This window comes from Penicillium waksmanii (assembly GCF_028829765.1).
Source record: "Penicillium waksmanii strain IBT 27052 chromosome Unknown utg000005l:1.0-5232799.0:1.0-5237142.0, whole genome shotgun sequence".
NCBI lineage: Eukaryota > Fungi > Ascomycota > Eurotiomycetes > Eurotiales > Aspergillaceae > Penicillium > Penicillium waksmanii.
The window spans coordinates 1,917,540-1,936,431 of NW_026643252.1; the positions used below are offsets into that span (position 1 = coordinate 1,917,540).

At 50.4% G+C, this 18,892-nt stretch overlaps 6 protein-coding genes across 6 annotated transcripts; 4 read left to right on the forward strand and 2 right to left on the reverse strand.

Moving 5' to 3' along the window:
* Positions 1 to 287: 287 nt before the first annotated feature.
* N7481_005622 (exocyst subunit SEC8) lies at positions 288 to 4,446 on the forward strand (the record flags this gene model as incomplete). The annotated part of the gene is made up of 9 exons (XM_057264841.1): positions 288 to 960; positions 1,023 to 1,196; positions 1,251 to 2,236; positions 2,293 to 2,850; positions 2,910 to 3,045; positions 3,106 to 3,254; positions 3,308 to 3,415; positions 3,471 to 3,763; positions 3,822 to 4,446. 9 exons carry the CDS (start codon positions 288 to 290, stop codon positions 4,444 to 4,446), a joined length of 3,702 nt encoding a protein of 1,233 aa, XP_057122561.1.
* A 665-nt stretch (positions 4,447 to 5,111) lies between these two features.
* On the forward strand, positions 5,112 to 6,283 carry N7481_005623 (putative extracellular cellulase CelA/allergen Asp F7-like; the record flags this gene model as incomplete). The annotated part of the gene is made up of 2 exons (XM_057264842.1): positions 5,112 to 5,804; positions 5,873 to 6,283. The coding sequence occupies 2 exons, from the start codon at positions 5,112 to 5,114 to the stop codon at positions 6,281 to 6,283; spliced, it is 1,104 nt and encodes a 367-aa protein (XP_057122562.1).
* A 2,193-nt stretch (positions 6,284 to 8,476) lies between these two features.
* Positions 8,477 to 10,186, forward strand: N7481_005624 (MDR family MFS transporter; the record flags this gene model as incomplete). Its single annotated transcript, XM_057264843.1, has 2 exons — positions 8,477 to 8,788; positions 8,846 to 10,186. 2 exons carry the CDS (start codon positions 8,477 to 8,479, stop codon positions 10,184 to 10,186), a joined length of 1,653 nt encoding a protein of 550 aa, XP_057122563.1.
* Positions 10,187 to 11,026: 840 nt separating this feature from the next.
* Positions 11,027 to 13,479, forward strand: N7481_005625 (glycoside hydrolase family 55 protein; the record flags this gene model as incomplete). Its single annotated transcript, XM_057264844.1, has 2 exons — positions 11,027 to 11,097; positions 11,220 to 13,479. The coding sequence occupies 2 exons, from the start codon at positions 11,027 to 11,029 to the stop codon at positions 13,477 to 13,479; spliced, it is 2,331 nt and encodes a 776-aa protein (XP_057122564.1).
* A 746-nt stretch (positions 13,480 to 14,225) lies between these two features.
* On the reverse strand, positions 14,226 to 15,158 carry N7481_005626 (basic helix-loop-helix domain-containing protein; the record flags this gene model as incomplete). Its single annotated transcript, XM_057264845.1, has 2 exons — positions 14,226 to 14,566; positions 14,636 to 15,158. 2 exons carry the CDS (start codon positions 15,156 to 15,158, stop codon positions 14,226 to 14,228), a joined length of 864 nt encoding a protein of 287 aa, XP_057122565.1.
* A 1,884-nt stretch (positions 15,159 to 17,042) lies between these two features.
* Positions 17,043 to 18,418, reverse strand: N7481_005627 (putative protein N-terminal asparagine amidohydrolase; the record flags this gene model as incomplete). The annotated part of the gene is made up of 3 exons (XM_057264846.1): positions 17,043 to 17,408; positions 17,464 to 18,095; positions 18,235 to 18,418. 3 exons carry the CDS (start codon positions 18,416 to 18,418, stop codon positions 17,043 to 17,045), a joined length of 1,182 nt encoding a protein of 393 aa, XP_057122566.1.
* Between the last annotated feature and the right edge of the window lie 474 nt (positions 18,419 to 18,892).

Here is an 18,892-nt window from a genome sequence, read left to right on the forward strand (position 1 = left end):
AGGGTCACGTTGGAATGCGGGAAGCTCATGTGGAGCCGCCAACACCAAAGACCAACTTCCCCGTGCTCCAATGCCATCCCTCCACCTCCACAAACACGCAACACCCTCCTCCCGAACCCTCCGACCAAGAATGGTCGCTTCTCTTTCTCAACACCCGTCGCGCGAAGGCCACAGCACTTGAATCCCAACGCCCCCCACATTGCGGCCCCCCGCACCCCCTTGTCGCTGCCTACGACCACCCTACTAAATCGGCCTAGACACCTGGCGTGAGCCAGAAACCATTGGGAATGAGCGGTCGCAACGGTTACGGAAACGGTTACGGCTACGGCGACTCGAGCCGGTATGACCAGCAGAGCGAAGGTGGATACGCTGGTAACAATAACAATAACCTCGGAGTGAACGGATACGGCGGTCGAAGCGGTGCCAATTCATCGGCATCTAGTCGGTCTCGCCCGGGTGGTTATGGTGGCTTTTATCCAGAGGCTTCTCAGCAACCGTCTTTGTCTCCTGCCCCGTCGCCGGAGCGCCGACGTGATCGCTCGGAACGTGAGAGGCCGCCGGGCTCGTCGCACTCTGCGTCGTCGCGATCGAGGACGCGGGGTGGGGAAATGGATAGGAGATATCAGAACTCAAGTGATGGTGCTCACTTGAGAGAGGAGCGTTCGAGAGAGGAGCGCCCAAGGGAAGAGCGTCCAAGGGAAGAGCGCCCAAGAGAAGAACGCCCGAGAGAAGAACGCCCGAGAGAAGAACGCCCGAGAGAAGAACGCCCGAGAGAACAGCGCCCGAGAGAACAGCGCCCGAGAGAGGATCGCCCAAGAGAACAGCGTCCAAGAGAGGATCGCCCCACACAAGATCGCTCGAGAGATGCTGCGCAATATGCGGAGAGTCGCAGCCGGGACATGAACCCTCACCAAGCAAGTCTTATATCAAACAATTCGGGACCGATCCAATCAGTTGAAGGTTCGTGGACGCTTTCCAACACCAAGCTCTGTATAATTCACTACTAATCTGAATGTATACAGATGTTCTACAGTCAATTCAACGGGATTGGGAATTCATGACGGGCCCCGAATGTATCCCCGTCCATGTCGCGCTCAGCCTCATGGACACAAGTACTCTGGGAAAGGCCGAACGCGAACCGGAGTTTCTGAACATGTACAATGAGATCCAGAGGACTCTCAAGTCAATTGTGAACGGTTAGGATCTCTCCCGCCCGTTCGATTTGCCAGTACTGACAAGACTTGCCTCAGAGCACCATCAGGGATTCAACAGTTCCATTGGTACATACCACATGATCCAATCTAATATTTCCAGCTCCCAAGGGCGAGTGCGCAACCTGAGACACTCTCTGGATGAGGCAAAGAGCGGGTTGTTGTCAACCAAACCGGAGCTAAAAGGGCTGGCGACGTCTTCCCAGAACTATGACGATCTCCTGCAGCTGTTCGCCCAGATAGAAGAGATCCAATCACTCCCAGAGAAACTTGAATCTCGTATATCTGACAAGCGATTTCTCGCGGCTGTTGAAGTACTGCATACAGGATCGCGCTTGCTACGCCGCTCCGAGCTTGAGGACATTGGCGCTCTGTCTGATGTTCGGGCTTATTTCAGTAACCAGGAAACCTCTCTCACAGAAATTCTGATTGAAGAACTGCATGATCACCTTTATCTAAAGTCTCCCTACTGTTCGGATAGATGGAAGGCTCCCGTGGGCGAAGGAGACATCAATTCCTCCAGCTGGTCGGGTAATCGTTCCTGGGAACGACCGATATACACATTTTTGGCCAAATTCGATCCAACTACGGCCATGATAGAAGATTCATCACGAAATCCCGAGGCGGACACATTCTCATATATTCAACTACTGATCGAAGCACTCAACAAAATGGGCCATCTCGATACTGCTGTCGACCGAATTGAACAGCGCCTTCCCGTGGAATTGTTCGCGGTGGTTGACAAAACCAATGCCGAAGTTGACAACCGTTATCCCACCCCGAACCGTACTTTTTCTTCTCACGACAATCAAGCCAAATCGAACCTGCCCACGGAAACGATTGAGAAGCGTGGGCATGTGTTGTCTGAATTCTTATGGGCTCTCTATGCCAAATTTGAGTCGATTGCAGAAGGCCACCGAGTTGTCCATGACGTTATTGAAGGAATTGTTGGACGAGAGGGTCTAAACAAGGGTGATACACTTGGCGGTGGTTTCAAAGAATTGTGGAAGCTCTTGCAGAGCGAGGTAAGTAAGCCTGGTAGCCTAATTGTAACACTGTACTAATATTTGCCCTCCAACAGATTCGATCTTTGTTGCACGATTACCTTGCCACTGATGGAGATGGTTCCTTTGGTTCCCGCGGCGAAGAGGCCGATGCTCGGCGCAACCTCTACGCAGGAAACCGCGACAAGAACAAGAGAATGTTCAAGTTGTCCGATATGGATGAAGGCACTGAAATGAAGGCCGAGCAAGACGAACTGGATGAAATCTTGAAATCCTCTGTCCCAGGTCTTGTTTCGAAAACCAGGCAAAAGGCAGCTGCAAACGATGTTTCTGCGTCTCGACAAGGCAACTCTGGAACTGGTCATAAGATTCTCCTTGAGCCAAGTGTTTTCAATATGCGACTGCTTCTTCCGCCTTCGCTTTCCTTCATCCAACGTCTCAAGGACATTGTGCCCGTTGACTCTGATATCTCCATGAGCACACTGACATCCTTCCTTGATGACTTTATGGTCAATGTCTTCCTTCCCCAACTAGATGAGACTGTCACCGATCTATGCACGCTCAGTTTCATCGCCGCCGATGCATTTACCGAAGATCCCCAATGGACCAAGGTTTCGCCACGACCTATTTTTAGGGTAAGGATTGCTGTCACTCTCCATGAATTGTTTCCTCATCTCACAATTTCATCAATTAGGGAACCGTGAAGTTCATGTCGATTGTGCGAGAATTCAGCAAGATGTTATCGAGTATTCCACATGATCAGGCATTCACGCAATTGTTGATTGATCAGATCGTGACGTATTATGATAAGTGTTTTGGGTGGTACAAAGGTGCGTCTCTTGGCCGACATGGAGCAAGAATGGAATGACTGGACACTAATTCTCTCATAGCAATGGTGACAAAGGTTTCCGCACGTATGCATGGAGGTGCTGTCCGGCTTAAAGCTGCTGCTTCATTCGCTGAGGCCGGTGATATCCATGATATAGTTGACGAGTTATGGAAAGGGCCAGGCGAGAAGAAGCAGACACTCATTGATACTGTAGGTTCTTATCGCATTGTCCTTCTGTCGGCAGAAGACACTAATAGACATAGGAAATTGACCTCCTCCTCAAACGGACAGATCAAGTCCCCTTGGAGCCATACGATATTATATCCGACCCTAAGACCGTTGTGGCCATTTCGCTACTGTACAACAGCATGGTAAGTACCGTCATACCAACCGTCTGCCTGACGATTGCTAAATTTGTGTCTATAGCAATGGCTTGGAAGCCACCTCGCGAAGATCAGACTAATTGTCGATCCTTCTACGGAGCATACCACGACAACTCTATCCACCAACGGCCGACCATCCCGAAGATGGACACTCTTTGGAGCAATGAAGCCCAAGCGTGATAGTATCAACAGTCCTGTATATCTGCCACTTAACGACGAGACTGCCACAGCATTTGACAAGACTTTGCAATCACTTCATGGTCTCGGATCTACTGCTCTCCTTACATTGCATGTTGATATCCGCTGTGGTATCATCCACATGCTCACCAAGACCATGTCGGGGACCGAATCCTCCTACCGTTCGAAACTCTGAGCCCGCTACACCTTCTCCAAGCACCACCGACAGCTGGTGGCACATTATTCTGAACCAGCCGACTGCTGCCTCCCCGACAATTTTAGGACTCAACAGTGACTTGATCGCCTTCGATACCAACATCTCTACCTATTTGGGATCTGCCGAGCACTGGTTCATCACCTCCGGCCTTGCACGGTTCATCGATCGAGTATTTGTGTCCTGCACAAAATACATTGGAGCGATGAATGAGAATGGTGCCCTTCGTTTGCAATTGGATGTGCTTGTCTTACAGCAAAATCTGAAGAACATCATTATCGACCCCACTGTCGACCCTTCACACCCTGGCGAGGCTTCTCTTCACGAAGTTGTAGCTCTGCCCCGGAGCGCTAAGTTCCTGGACTGGTTCCTAGAGGGTGCCGAGAAGGCGCTAGACTACTCCAAGGACGAGAAGGATGCATTCGCTGCCGAGGGCGACAGCGCCTTGGCAGCAGGTAACGGCGAACCCTTTACTTATGATGAACTGCGAGTGCTGGTGGATCTCTGTTTCTCCGAGGTCCTGCGGGGTCCACGGGGTGCCGAAAACCGAGAAGACTTCATGTCGTCCAAAAAGGCCAGCGCGGATGCGCTCTTACGACTTAATGAAGTCATGTGGGATGCGCGATAGACCACTGAAGAATATTTGCGTTCACCATGTACTCTTCATACTATATACACTGGCAACTAGCTGTTTGTCAGAACTTTTAGCACAGGTCCGGAGGGGTCCTGGCCAGGCTTTGGCCCCAAATATGACAATCTCACGTCTCATAGAAGGATTGCAGCCTCCAACGGTCTAGTCTTCAGTAGCGCCATTTTGTTTAATGATTCTCTCTCTCAATTAATTAAGCTGCCCCCGCTAAACCCACTCAGGCACGGCGCGCATCCATTTTCGGACAGTCCCGAGTTTAGTCTCTGGCGCCCAAGCTCCACGCTGGTTTCAGATGTCTCGATCTCATTTCTCTAAACCCTGTGGCTGCGAAATAGCATCTGCCCACCGTCAGCGCCTAAGATGATAGCCTGATTCCATTAGATTTATGGTCTCAGCCTTCTGGTCTTCGTCTTCCCCTTCTTCCTTTCCCTTCTTGCCTCTCACTCTCTTTTCACTACCTGTCTGTGACAGTTCTTTTTTCTTTTTTTTTTTCAGTTTGGGATTCGATATCCAAACGTCCATTCATTCTATATTGTGCCATTGTGTCTGATCTCTACTCATTTGCACCCCCTCATTCATTCAACCCGCATCCGCGAAGGAATTATCAAATTTTACCAACCCTTCCAAGAAGACAATCACGCAAAATGAAGTACCAAAACATTGCCTCTATGGGCCTTGCCCTCCTCGGCAGCGCAGCTACTGTCTCTGCCAGCCCGCTGGTCCTTCGTGGAAACTCTGGAGTTTGCCCTAAGGGATACTCGCCGACTGTTATCACCATGTCTGTGCCTATTACCGCCACCTCAACCCCAGTGGCTATTGAGGAACCTACAAGCACTCCTTCGACGCCCGCGCCCGTCACCGAGACGCAGACTCCTGTTCAGATTATGACCACTACACCTGTCGGATATGTGGCTGCTATCCCGTCTTCCGTGACCCCAAAAACTGAGGCTTCAGTTCTCGAGACTACTGAGGCTTCAGTTCCTGAGACTACCCAGGCTGCTGTGGTTATCATCACATCGTCTTCCCAGGCCCCCGTTGTTCATGCGGCAGTTCCGACTACCTCTTCCGTGGTTGAGGAGGCTACCACCTCTCAAAGCCCCGTTGCTCAGTCAAATCAGGCTTCTTCATCTTCCTCCTCTTCCTCTTCGGGTGGATCATCCGGCGAAGCTACTTTCTACGGCGGAAACGTCGCGGGTGGTACTTGCTCGTTCTCGGGATACACACTTCCCAGCAACCTCTTCGGAACTGCATTCTCCGGCGCTGTTTGGGACAATGCATCCAAGTGCGGATCTTGTGTTGCCGTCACCGGACCCAACGGCAAGACCATCAAGGCCATGGTAAGACCTTTGAAACAAAAGCAATGGCCCACATATAAATCCGAAAACCGCTAATAAACTTAAAACAGATCGTGGATCAATGCCCCGAATGCGCAGAAGGACACTTCGATCTCTTCCAGGATGCTTTCGCTGAACTCTCCGCCATTTCAGCCGGTGTCATCGACATCACTTACTCTGCCGTCTCCTGTGACCTCGAGGGTCCCCTGAAGCTCAAGAACAAGGAGGGTACTTCTGAGTACTGGTTCTCGATGCAGGTGGTCAACGCCAACGAGCCTATCACCAAGCTTGAGGTTAGCACTGATGGCGGAAGCAGCTGGCAGAGCACTACCCGGACAAGCTACAACTATTTCGAGAACAGCTCTGGCTTCGGTACTGACAGTGTCACTGTCCGTGTCACAGGCGAGTCTGGAACTACTGTCGTCGTTAAGAACGTGGGCTGTGAGTCTGGTTCGGAGATTACTGCTGGCTCGAACCTGTGAGGCATGGATGTTTTAGTGCTGTGATACTAAACGCGATAGTCTCCTTTTTACTTCTCTTCTTAAGCTGTATTTTGACAATATACATATACTCTATTTGAAATCTCAAATATCAGCCTGGAGGCTACTTAAATAGGCGCAGACGAGAATTCATAAAGTCATAAACAGTAAATCATGATGCTGGAGCCTACTTGGCGGCTACTTGAAGTACTCCTTGAAGTTATCGTAAGAATGACGACCCCGTTTCCCGACCACAACTTGAAGAAGTACATTTTTTTCACTTCAAATGGAATTATTGGGTGGCCGCACAAGTCTAACTACAAATTTCGCGCAGCAGCTGATTTCTGCGCATGACGCTACTCCTGTTGATAAACAGGAATGGGTGCAACTCCAGTTATGCTGCCTAACGTCGGTAGAGCATCGGGTTCGGGTAAGTGGTGATTAGTATTTCATTGGTGCTATACTTCTATCTATATTCACCATGACGAAGGCCATATTACTAGAGACGGCGACGAATGGCGTCAAATATGACGATATACTATTGTGTTTCTTGCTTTGAAAATTTTGGTTATCCGTGGGTGCTGATCAAGAGCAATACCAACTATGACTTTCCAGGGTTTGAAGCTGCTCAACACACATCTATGGACGGAAAGCGCATCCCCTTTCCCCAGATATCTATACCGAGCGGGTGGATCCATTGCTTCTCTCGACATGTAAGCATACGGTCTATGCAAAGGCTTTTTATCAGGCGTTATAAGGTTCAGGCAGTGCCCAGGTAGTTTAGGCAGCGTACTCCGGATACCCCGAATAGCTGGCTGTCGAAGAATACGCGAAGTTTCATTTATGGAAAAGAATGCGCCCTTCCCAAGTGCTAGAATTCTAGGAAACTAGAGAGACTTTTATTTCTATTTCAACACGGTCGGCCACGTCATTATTTAGCATCGTAGGTGCCCTTGCGGCCAATAATTTGAAGGAGTTCGAGATTATATGGACCACTATAATTCTGTAGATAAAGAAAACTATACAGCTTTGAACCAGCCTACCTCGTATTGAGTCAAATTGAGTCAGTTTTGAAACCGATTCGTTGAATCACGCGGGAGAAGGAAATTATCTACCAATCAGAGCCAACTTGCATGAAACATAAGTCAAAGTATGAGAGAATGGCCCGGCTATCTGTAACTCGATTGCTGTTTCATGGGTTAACATACTAGTTAACACCAAGGCAGCCAACGTCGCGCAAACCTATGAGACAAGAGTTATCATAAGGTCAAGGGTCATTTTTGTCGTCTATCACCTTTTTCTCTGCCATGTGGCTCTTTCGTATTACATGTGGCTGAAGTATCTTGCTGGCATGCATCGCATATCGGACTTCGGGAGTTTCAACGGTTTCGCCCGACATTGCTTGTAAAGCCGCAAGGGCCTAAAGCGATCACCAAATCATCTTGGCACCTATGTAGTCGACGTCTTACAGCAGGTCTGTGAGTTGGCACAAGGTCATGCAACAATTTTTACAACCCAATGCCCTTTTCAGCCAAGTACACCCCGAGCTGAAGTCGCACTCGCAATTTTTCCGTGAATACCCTTTGGATGGAGTGGAGATAAGAATGTTAAGGTTAAATCCGGCCACCCCTGGCCTGGTCGGTCTTTGAGGAGGATGGGGACGGTCTAACATTCTCTCCGCCTCTAGCCCAATAAAGGCATGCGGGCGTCAGCCGGGATACGCCTAAGGGAATACATCGAAGCTGCAGAGAAACAAGGAAATTTTTCGTCCGGTTAATTTGTCCGGTACGTTCGTCCGTTGGCTGAGTGACTCACGGCTCCGACCGCTATTCGCTATGGTCGCCAGCTTCTTACGGTGCTGAAATGAAGATCTGAGGGTATCCCGAGGCAGCCGAGCCATTGATTGGTCCATCGTCGACATCCGCCTCGTATTTGCGGCGCTACGCCAACACTAATCCAGGGTTCCAGATGTGTCAGGCCGTATCATGTCGCATGTGGCTAGGTTTTTGTCATCGGATTTTTCGTTTCGGTATGACCGGGGACCGATCTCCGATGCCTTTGATGGGTGTTTTATAAAACCATGGGAAGCTGGCTGCTAGATGGAGAGTCTCCCAATCACTTCACCCTCCATACCAACGGGTCTGATACCGCCAAAAAAACTCTGTTTATTGTCTCGTGTCATAATAGCGAGTGACAATGACGGAAGCTAGCAAAGCCAGCAGTCTTACGAACGTGGATATCGAAAGCTCACCAGAAAAGGTCGTTAAGGATGTTCAAGAAACAACAGAGCCTGAATATCCTCCTCTTTCAAAAGTTATCATTGTTATCCTCGCACTCTACCTCGCTATCTTCCTAGTGGCGCTCGACCAGACCATCATCGGTGTCGCCATCCCCAAAATCACCGATCAATTCAAGAGTATCTCAGATATTGCCTGGTATGGCAGTGCATACTTCCTCACGTCAACGGCACTCCAGCCCTCATACGGCAGAATCTATAAGATCTTTAGTGTGGGTCAACCTAACATCTACCATCCAAGAAGCTAGATCTAATCATCAACCGCACAGGTCAAATGGGGATTTTTAATAGCCGTTCTGATCTTCGAAATCGGGTCTCTTATCTGTGCCGTTGCACCATCCAGCACAGTCCTTATTGTCGGACGAGCCATTGCAGGGATTGGCGTTGCAGGTATCTTTTCCGGTGCATTGGTGATCATATCATTTACAGTTCCACTGCCTAAACGACCATTGGTTTTCGGTGCATTTGGAATGGTTTGGGGAATCGCATCGATCGCCGGTCCGCTCCTCGGCGGTGCATTCACAGACGGTATCACATGGCGCTGGTGCTTCTATATCAACCTGCCTATCGGCGGTCTCTCGATTGCCGTCATCGTTTTCATCCTCAAAGTGCCAAAGAAGAGCGATCTGTCCGGTACCTCTGTCTGGGAACGCATCAAGCAGTTGGATCTGGTTGGTGCCAGTCTGCTCATTCCTGCGATCATTTGCCTGCTGCTTGCCCTCCAATGGGGAGGAAACAAGTACCCATGGAACAACTCCAAAATCATTGGCTTATTCGTTGGTTTTGGCCTCATGGTTATTTTATTTGCCGCCTCCCAAATATATCTGGGCGAAAAGGCTACTCTGCCACCTCACATTCTGAAGAAGCGTACCGTTCTGGCGGCATCATTGTTTGCCCTGTTCTTCGGTGGTTCTTTCTTCTTGCTGGTGTATTATGTCCCCATCTACTTCCAGAGTGTTAAAGGATCCTCCGCCATGAAATCGGGTATTCAGCTCCTACCACTCATGCTGGCTACCGTTGTTTCTTCGGTTACCTTTGGAGGCTTGATTACTGCGGCGGGATACTACACACCCTTTTTGATTGGCAGTACTGCAATTGCTGCCATCGGCACGGGTCTCATCACTCTGTTTGATGTCGATATGCCGAGCGGAAAGTGGATCGGCTACCAGATTGTTGCAGGTGCAGGTGTGGGCGCGGGATTCCAGGTCCCGATGACTGCTGTCCAGACCGTGCTTTCGCCGGAGGACATCCCCGTCGGCACAGCTGCAGTCATGTTCTTCCAAACTTTAGGCGGAGCTTTGTTTATCGCTGTTGGCCAATCAGTTTTCCAGAATGGACTCATTGATGGAATCAGCAAGTATACGACAGGTGTGGACCCCATGGTTATCCTCGGAGCCGGCGCGACTGAGATGCGCAAGGTCCTTGGCGAAATTGGAAAGCTTGATCAGATAGATGGTGTGATCGAGGCTTATATGAGTGGCCTGAGAGACTCATATCGCGTCGCCCTAGCGTTAATGGTTGTTGCTTTTGTGGCAAGTCTCTTCCTGGAGTGGAAGAGTGTGAAAAAGGCTGGTGGTGAGAACAAGGAAGCTGCAGTTCCGGCCCTTTGATACAAGTCGCAAAAAGATTGTACTAGATATAATTCTGGCTCGTTGTTTCGGCCCGATGGTTGTGATATATTGGCATACTATGTAATAGATAATATAATGAATATCTCCATTCAAATTAGCACTGTGGACGGGGTTCATGGTTTTCCAGAATAGAGAAATGGGGCGAAATAAGTAAACCACTTTACCTTCTCAAGAAACCGGCTTTGGATTCAAATGCTACATAGGCCAATCTAGCGCACTTGGTATGTTTTGGTCTGATTCAGGGGCTGGTCGCAATTTAAGGGTCTACCATTTAAGACTCAGGGGCATTTGCTCTGTTTGGTGGGCTACCCGTTCTGACCAGCCAATCCCGACTGAATTGGCCCCATGTGAGGTCCACCCAGTGGGCTGAGTCTCTGTATACTGCGTGAGTGAGATTCAACTTGTGCAAACATCAATGCAAAGAGAAAATAACCAATTTCCTAATCAGGTTACGGCCGTAGAATCGCTGAAACAATTCACCAGTCGCTATCGTTCTTCAGCCCCACGATTTGGTCGATCTTCTTCAGCTCTGGATAATTAGCACACAGCGAAGCTAACTGACTCGGTAATCAAATGCGAGCACCCTGGCTGTCGGAGTAGTACGGAATAGAATCAGCTTAGTTGCACGGAGTACTAGTGCTAGTAGTAGTTATAAGAAGCCTAGGATGGTCACTTCTCTTACGATTTGTCGTCCAACAGTTCGTTTCAGTTTTACGCCTACCACATACTTTCCTTTTTCATTTTGAGATAAACTATTTTTTTATTTTTTTTAAAGGGAACATACTAGTAGTTGTCCCACCTCATCATTCCTTTACGACCATGCGGGGTCTTCTCTCGTGGTCCGCCGTGGCAGGCGTGCTGACTACAGCGTCGGCGATAGCCATTCCATCGTCTTCAAATGTGTGAGTTTAGTGCTTTATTTCCCTTCCAATTTCACTTTAAAATCTCCCTTTTCTCATTTCTACCACTTTCCTTGGTAATTACCATACCGAGTACTAACCTCGCGCTATAGTTCCATCCAAAAGCGGGATACCTGCACTGGACCCACTGCCTCTTCTCCCAGTTCATACTGGCTGCTTGATCAAGACCACACTGGCAATTCTCGCGGCTACGCTCCTGAGGTCTCCAACGCCAACTATCCTGTGTGGCGCAATGTAAAAGACTACTCGGCATCCGCCGATGGATCCGGCGACCAGACCGGCAGCATCCAGAATGCCATTAACGACGATGGCTCTAACGGCAGCCGTGAAAGTCAGGGCGTCACCAGGTACCCTGCTGAAGTCTTCCTTCCTGGAGGAACATATCAGCTGGGAAGCACCTTGAACCTCCGCGTGGGTACTGTGATCACTGGTGATCCATTGAACCCGCCGGTTCTCAAGGCTTCATCCGATTTTAATGGCGATACTCTCATTAATGGCTTCGATAAGCAGAACGGCCAGCCGGAGACTAGCTTCATGACTCTGCTGCGCAACGTGGTTATCGATACCACGGCCGTCAATAAAGACACTACCATCACCGCATTGCAGTGGGGTGTTGCTCAGGGCTCAGGCTTGACAAATGTCAAGATCAACATGCCCTCCAACTCGAATGGACACACTGGTATCGAGATCACCGGCGGTTCAACCATCGCCGTGACGGACGTCCAAATCACCGGTGGAGTAATCGGAATCAAGAACTCCAACCAACAGGTCAACTTTAAGAACATCTATTTCAAATACTGCACCACCGCGTTCTTGGCATCCGGAGGCCACACGGCTCTTCTGCAGGGCGCTACCTTTGACACCGTCGGACTTGGTATTGACATGAGCGGCAATGGTCTCGGAAGTCTTGTTCTTCTTGATTCTAAATCCACCAACTCTGGCACTGTGGTGAAATTTCACGACTCCTCCAACGACGGCGGCGCCAGAAACAGCCAGCTTCTGATTCAAAACCTCGCTCACGACACGAACAATGCGATCGCCGTGGACAGCAATAACAGTGTGAAGCTTGCTGCCGCTGCCTCGGTCGATACCTGGGTTTGGGGAAACCTTACTCCTGGTCAATATGAGACGGGCACTAAGTTCGCAACCAGCCGCCCAGACGTGCTTCTCTCCAACGGCAAATACTTTACTCGAGCGCAGCCTACCTATGCTGAGTATGCCTCCGACCAGGTCGTCAACGTCAAGTCCGTCGATGGGCACACAGTGAAGGGCGACGGATCAACCGATGATGTTGAGTCTCTCAATTCCATCCTGGCACACAATGCCGCCAACTGCAAGATCACATACTTCCCTTACGGCGTCTATACCGTGAAAGATACCTTAAAGATTCCAGTCGGCTCGCGAATCATGGGTGAAGCCTGGGCCGTTATTTCCGGCGCAGGCGACGCATTCAAAGACGCCTCGAATCCCAAGGTAGTCGTCCAACTAGGCGAAGCCAATGACGAGGGCGTGATTGAGATCCAGGATATGCGATTCAGCGTCGGCGAGATTCTCCCCGGCGCCACGATCCTCGAAATCAACGCAGCAGGCAAGAACCCCGGCGACGTGGCGCTGTGGAACACAATCGTGACTGTTGGCGGAACGGCCGAGACGAGCATCAAGGATGACTGCGACAACCAGGATACGTCTCAGTGCATGGCGGCGTACATGGTGGCTCATCTCACCTCGACTTCATCAGCTTACATCGAGAACTTCTGGGGCTGGACGGCGGATCACAATCTTGATGGCGGGTCTTCCAAGACGATTATCTCTACCGGCCGTGGTGTCCTTGTTGAAGCGACCAAGGGTACTTGGCTGACTGGTACTGGATCTGAACACAACTGGTTATACAACTACAACTTCCACGCGGCCCAGAATGTGTATGCCGGCCTTCTGCAGACCGAGAGTCCCTACATGCAGGGCAATGGTGCGACGCAAACTGCCCCTGCGCCCTGGACCGCAGAAACCTCAATTGGTGACCCTGATTTCTCCTGGTGTGACAAGAATGATCAGAAGTGCCGGACTTCTCTGGCTACCAACGTCGATGGTGGCAAGGATATCCTGCTTTATAACAGTGCGGCCTGGGCATTCTTTGACGGCCAATGGGATGGCAATTACGGTACTCAGTGTGATGGATCGTGCCAGACCAATATGATGCGCGTGGCTAATGATCCTGAGAACCTTGTTTGGTACTCCATTAGTACTCGCAAGACGGATGTCATGGTTCTCGATGGCAAGTCGAACCCGAATGAGGAGAACCACCCAGGTGGTTGGGAGGCTATCATTCAGTCTTATAGACAGTTTGCCTCCTAGGCGCGATGGGGTTTGATGGAGCGATGGAATGTAATTAGAAAGGTACCGATACCTTTTGTGCATAGTCAACCTCCGAATAATGGATATAATTTAGCATTTGTGTTTAAAAGCAACGCCTACATAAGAATGGCCGAGAGCTGGCCACCTTGCCAACTCTCCGCGGCGACATTGCAAATGACAGCAGGTACGGGACTACAGGATGCACAGATGTAGAAAAATGAGAACTTGAATTATACCAGCAGCACCGTGATCCAGAAAAAACCCCTATCCAATCCTGAGATTTCGCCGGCCCATCCATTAACGATGTGAAAAAAGAGGAACATAAGTCCAGATAGCATACAAGCAGCCTTTGTTGTAAGGTAGGAGAAGAGGGGATGTCGGAGTATCAAGAAATGAGAAAAAAAAGAAGTACGCCGCGAAAGAATAATAAGCCAAGAATACCCTCCGGACCCGTATCTGTTGTGAGCCTGCATACTCAGCTCGAGGCATATGCTCAAGTTAAAAAAGACTCTGGAGTAAGATAAAGGTGGAAAAGGTGGAAGAGCTATAGCGAGAGCCATAGAAGGATATGACGAATAGAGGGAGAAGGAAAGGAGAAGTAGGGGAAAGATGGAAGAAATGGAATTCGATCCCCACCACAGAAAAAGCCAGAACGCGAAAGGAGGGTATGTTCAAATCTTGGCCGCCGAAAAACGCAACGAGACGGTCATAGCACGTGCACAAACAGAGGATGTGAAAGAATGTTTTTACTCCAGGTCGAAGGTCTCGAGCTCTTTCACGTCCTCATAATCATCAAATTCCAAGCCGGCATCACGGCAGCGCTGCAACCACTTCTGGGCCATGTTGTTGCGTCGGCTAACTTCGGCCTTCAACTTCTGGTTGGAAGCGCTGATTTCAGACAAAGCATGATTTGTGGTGAGACTATGTTGTTCAAATCGCTCATCGATGTTCTTCTTCTCATCCTGGAGTTGGCAAATATATTCGATGGCTCGTTGTAGGATCGCGCCCTTGTTCTTATCGCAGTTGGGGACAAGACGGGAGATCTGGTTAATGCCTTCGTTGATTGCCTCGCGGCGGCGACGCTCAACTGTGGGATGAATTAGCAAATCTATCATACAAGAAGGCCATGCAGGACGAGATAATTCGGATTACATACCCTCTTTGTGGTTATTCTTGCGAATCTGGTGCCACTCGGGAGACCCGACCGTGGGCTTTGAGTTCATGGATTGGGCCTCACGCGCGGCGTATACAGCAGCAGCGGTTGAGTTGTGGTTATGACCGCCGGACATGGGTCCCTGGCCCATGTCGTCGGGGAAGTTGAGCCCCTGAGTCAGGTTGTTGGCGTCAAAGGCCGAATCCGGGGGTGGCGGATATTTGTGAGGGTGGGCAGCAAGTGCGGCTTTCGCGGTGAGGGTATTGTCATCAGACATGCCACTTTGAGCCTGGCCAACATGTTGCAAGATCTGCTGGTCAATGTTGAGGACCTCCGAGCCCGTGTTGGGCAGCCCATGGTCATAGTTGAGGGAGCTGTGGAAGTTGTGCTGGTTGTCGGGGCCCATGCTACCGTTGCTTCCGTGAGAGGAGCGGTTGAGGCGCTGAGCGTCGTGGCCAAGGTCCTCGGAACCTTCACGCTTGCGTTTGTTAACACTGTCGGGGCTGTTCATGGTGGGGTCGGACATGTAGTTGCGATCGATCTAGTTGGGCAGAAGGTTAGTCATCGAAGGGCAACACGAAGGTTAAAAGCGTGAGCACGCGAGGGCTCGAGTTGGAGAGTCAGTGAAGAGTTGCGGGTTAGTGATGAAAGATGGTCAGATGAGCCGGCCCTTCATCGGCAAGATCAATGATCTTCCTCGGGGTAAACAGATCGACGCGTGAAGCCGACGCGCCCGGTGGAAGGCATATTTCCCCTCAAGCCCGGGCCAGGTTCATTCATGCAGGGTCTGTTCTTCGCGGCTGGAGGGCTCCTACACAGGCAGGCAGGTGCATGTATATCGCGTGGAAAATACCCAAGAGACCTCATTTCTCACTGCCAGACCCTCCGCAGACCCTCTGCGACGCGTAGCCCTCAGAAGGCGCGCTCTAGGTCGATTGAGGAGAGGCTGCGATGAGGGGAAAGGGGCAAGTTCAGGAAAGGGCGCCGGCGACACGATTGACAATGATCTCGACGCGACCACGACACCTTGGAACATAGGGAGGGAGGGTAGAAGGGGTTGATGGAGTCGTTACCTTGGGATGATCTCTTTATCACCTGACAGGAAGTCACCTGCCCTGGACAACAACAAGACGAGGTCACGTTGTTGGTTATATCCGAACTTCAAAATGATATCCCCAAAAAAGAAAAGGTAAAGATGAGGGGAAAGACGGGAGTAGTAGACGCGATCTGTTCCGTATAGAAGTTCAAAGAGGTGATTTTTCCATGGAAAAAGGGAGTTCTTGAGGGTGTCGAGCGACCGAGTCGAGAGGACTGCTCACGTGGATGGAGGAGAGAGTATGCGGGCGGGCGGAGCAACCACTAGTGCAGAACAGTCACCTGACTCAAAGGGTATCATTGAGGACTTGGCGATTCAGTCATTTAAATTCAAGAATTCAAGGAAAGAAAATCAATTACTATTCATCTAGTCCATCATAATTCTATTGACTATAGTATCCTACATTAATTACCTTTTTTTTCAATAAAATGTATTTGGATCATGATTTATCTCCCAGAAAGTCAGTGCCAGTCACCGTCAGCGTCACAGTCACATGCCTCTAAGTCTGGCTCCCGTGCCCCTCACCCTCTCAGCAAAGCAACTCCCAAGCACACTGGCACACTTCACACTTCGCTCTTTCCCCGATTGGCCCACTCGGCGCCTAGTCCCATCACGTGAAAGCACAGGCCACCGGGAAGTATACACTTGCATTAGCTACATACTGGTCCTTGGCATTGCCCATATCTCCATAATGTACAAAGCACTGGAGACTGGAGACACTCACATACCCCCGCATATACCCATACACCTATACACATTCACATCCACCTTGGCACACACCTACCTACTGGTCATTACCTCACACATTCCTATCTTCTAAAAAAGGAAATGCAACGGTGGAAACTTCTTGTCGATCAAATCAAAATCAAATCATTTGTCACATGGAATTGCTGGGCATTGGACTCGCGCTAGGGTTGCACCCGGGTAGTCTGCGATCGCCCAGTCATGAGACCCTATCGATGAAATAAGGTGGGCTTTCTGCAGCATTCGACGATCTCCCATGCGATCACGATCATCCGGGACCCCGTTAGATCGCCAGGTTGGATGGGTGCCGACCATGGCAGTCGAGATGGAAATATCCCAGCTATCAACCACCTCATCCCAGGACCACCATCGTAGAGGCGTAGGTATAGGCAGATCGGTTCTCACACAGCCACACCCCGTATCAGAATGTATAGGGTAGACGGCCAGAGATAAGATGCACCCCACGAAGCAGACAGGCAGCCATCTATATCCCCACAAGGCGCGATTTGTTTCCCCACCCCATGGATGCGTCTCTAGTCTCTAGTCTCTAGAGAAAAAGGATGGAATGTCTCACTCCCCCCGCGACTTGCTTCTCAATCCAAACACCATTTTCGGGTCTGCCGTAGTATCCGCGAAACAAATCCCCTCCTCACTAGCGCCTAGTAGGTCCCAACAGAGGATCTTCACATCGAAGTCGCGGCCCTCGTCGATCGCCTCCACCGCACCGGCACCTGACCCATTCAAACCTCCCTCTCGAGGCCGCTGCGTCACGGCAATGACGGCGCTCGTCCCCGCATACCGCGCCGGTGGCTTCGCATCATCTGCAGCGGGTTCTTCCCCGGCGCGATTGGAAAAGACGATCACCACCTGCTTATCATCCTTGCGCGCAGCCTTCGTCTCAGCTGTATCGGAATTATCATCAGAATCAGAATCAGACTCGGAATCCAAATCAGTGTCCCCCCCGGTCTCCTTCCGCATCGGGCCCATCCACATTCTCCGCATGCTGCATTTTCTTCTCGAAGAGCGGCCAGAACCGCTGTAGCCAGTAGTTGAACGTATCCATCTCCGGCTTGCCCTCTAGCGCATCCAATTCCTCCCTGCTGAGGAGGGTCAACCATGCCATGGACAAGATGACCAGTTGCGATTTCGAGTCTAGGACCCGGTTGGCGAATTCCCACGCCGTGTAAGGGGCTTCGAACTTGTACGGGTTGATATCCATGCAGATCCCAAAGGATGTGGCGACCCGCTTCTCGGCTGCATGTCGGGGAGTATCACTCGCATCTGCATCCCCCGCTATGGTAGAGGCCGTAGTCATCCCGTTCTCGTTATCGTTCCCCTGCCGCGACGGGAAAGTCAGCTTGCGAAACCCCCGCTCGACGTCGCCTTCCGATGCCCAGCTTTCGTCAGTAAAGTACAGAAAGCTCTTGCGGTAGTTGTGGATGACTTCGCCCGTTTCGTCGACGATAACGAGGGAGTTGTAGAATCTTGTCTCTTCTGTCGAGGCATTTGTTTCAATCTCCGGGTACCCCACGCACACTTTGCATTGGAGTCGTTGGGCGGTTTCGCGTGCCCATGCGGCACTTGGTCCCTTTCCAACAGGTTCGAGAAAAGGCCGGACTGCTTCTAACGATGGAAAATTGTATCCTGGACAGACTCGATTAATATCTGACAGATAGTCGATGGTACCGAGCGCAATTAAAGCCTCATCTGATTCTGCCCATCTTGGCGATGCGGGCTTGACGCAGTATCGAATAGAACATACCAGTCAACGCCATCTCAGGCAAGACCAAAATCTCCGGTCTCAGCAGCTCTGCCCCAATGTCGATTCCGAGATCCTGTCCACCCATGGAAATGGATTTTCCTTTCTTAAGCAACTCATTGGCGCGTCGGATATTTCCCTCCACGTCTCCCAGCTTCGGGGCGATCTGTAGTGTAGCAATTCTCATCGCAGCGAGTCGCGAAACTGAGAAGTTCCTTGTGCTTTTCAATTGCTGATTTAGTTGGAAGATATGCTTTGTTCGCAGTACGTAATTGAGCAGGCCACTTGAGGGTGAAGTGGGTGACGCGTAGAGTTGAAGTCTTTGTGTCCTTGGTCCGAGACGGACGCGGCTCAATGCCGTGGGTGCCAGGGTGATGTCAAAGGTACACCGATATGAAGATTTCACAGGTGAAACAATTAACTGGTGATTGATCTGTAGCCGGGGTTTGATCGTGTTCCGAACATGGGATCCGTAAGGAGATGTAGTTCGGGACGACGACGGCCTTTCCGGGATTGCGGGGATTGCTGACTGAAGTCGGAGATTTGGATCGGCGGCCCGAGAACAACGCATCAAATGAAAAAGAACAGTCTAGGGTAGTATGTGGATGTGGTCTACAAAAATACTATGGCGAGATTTAATAGACTAATAAAGAAATTAATA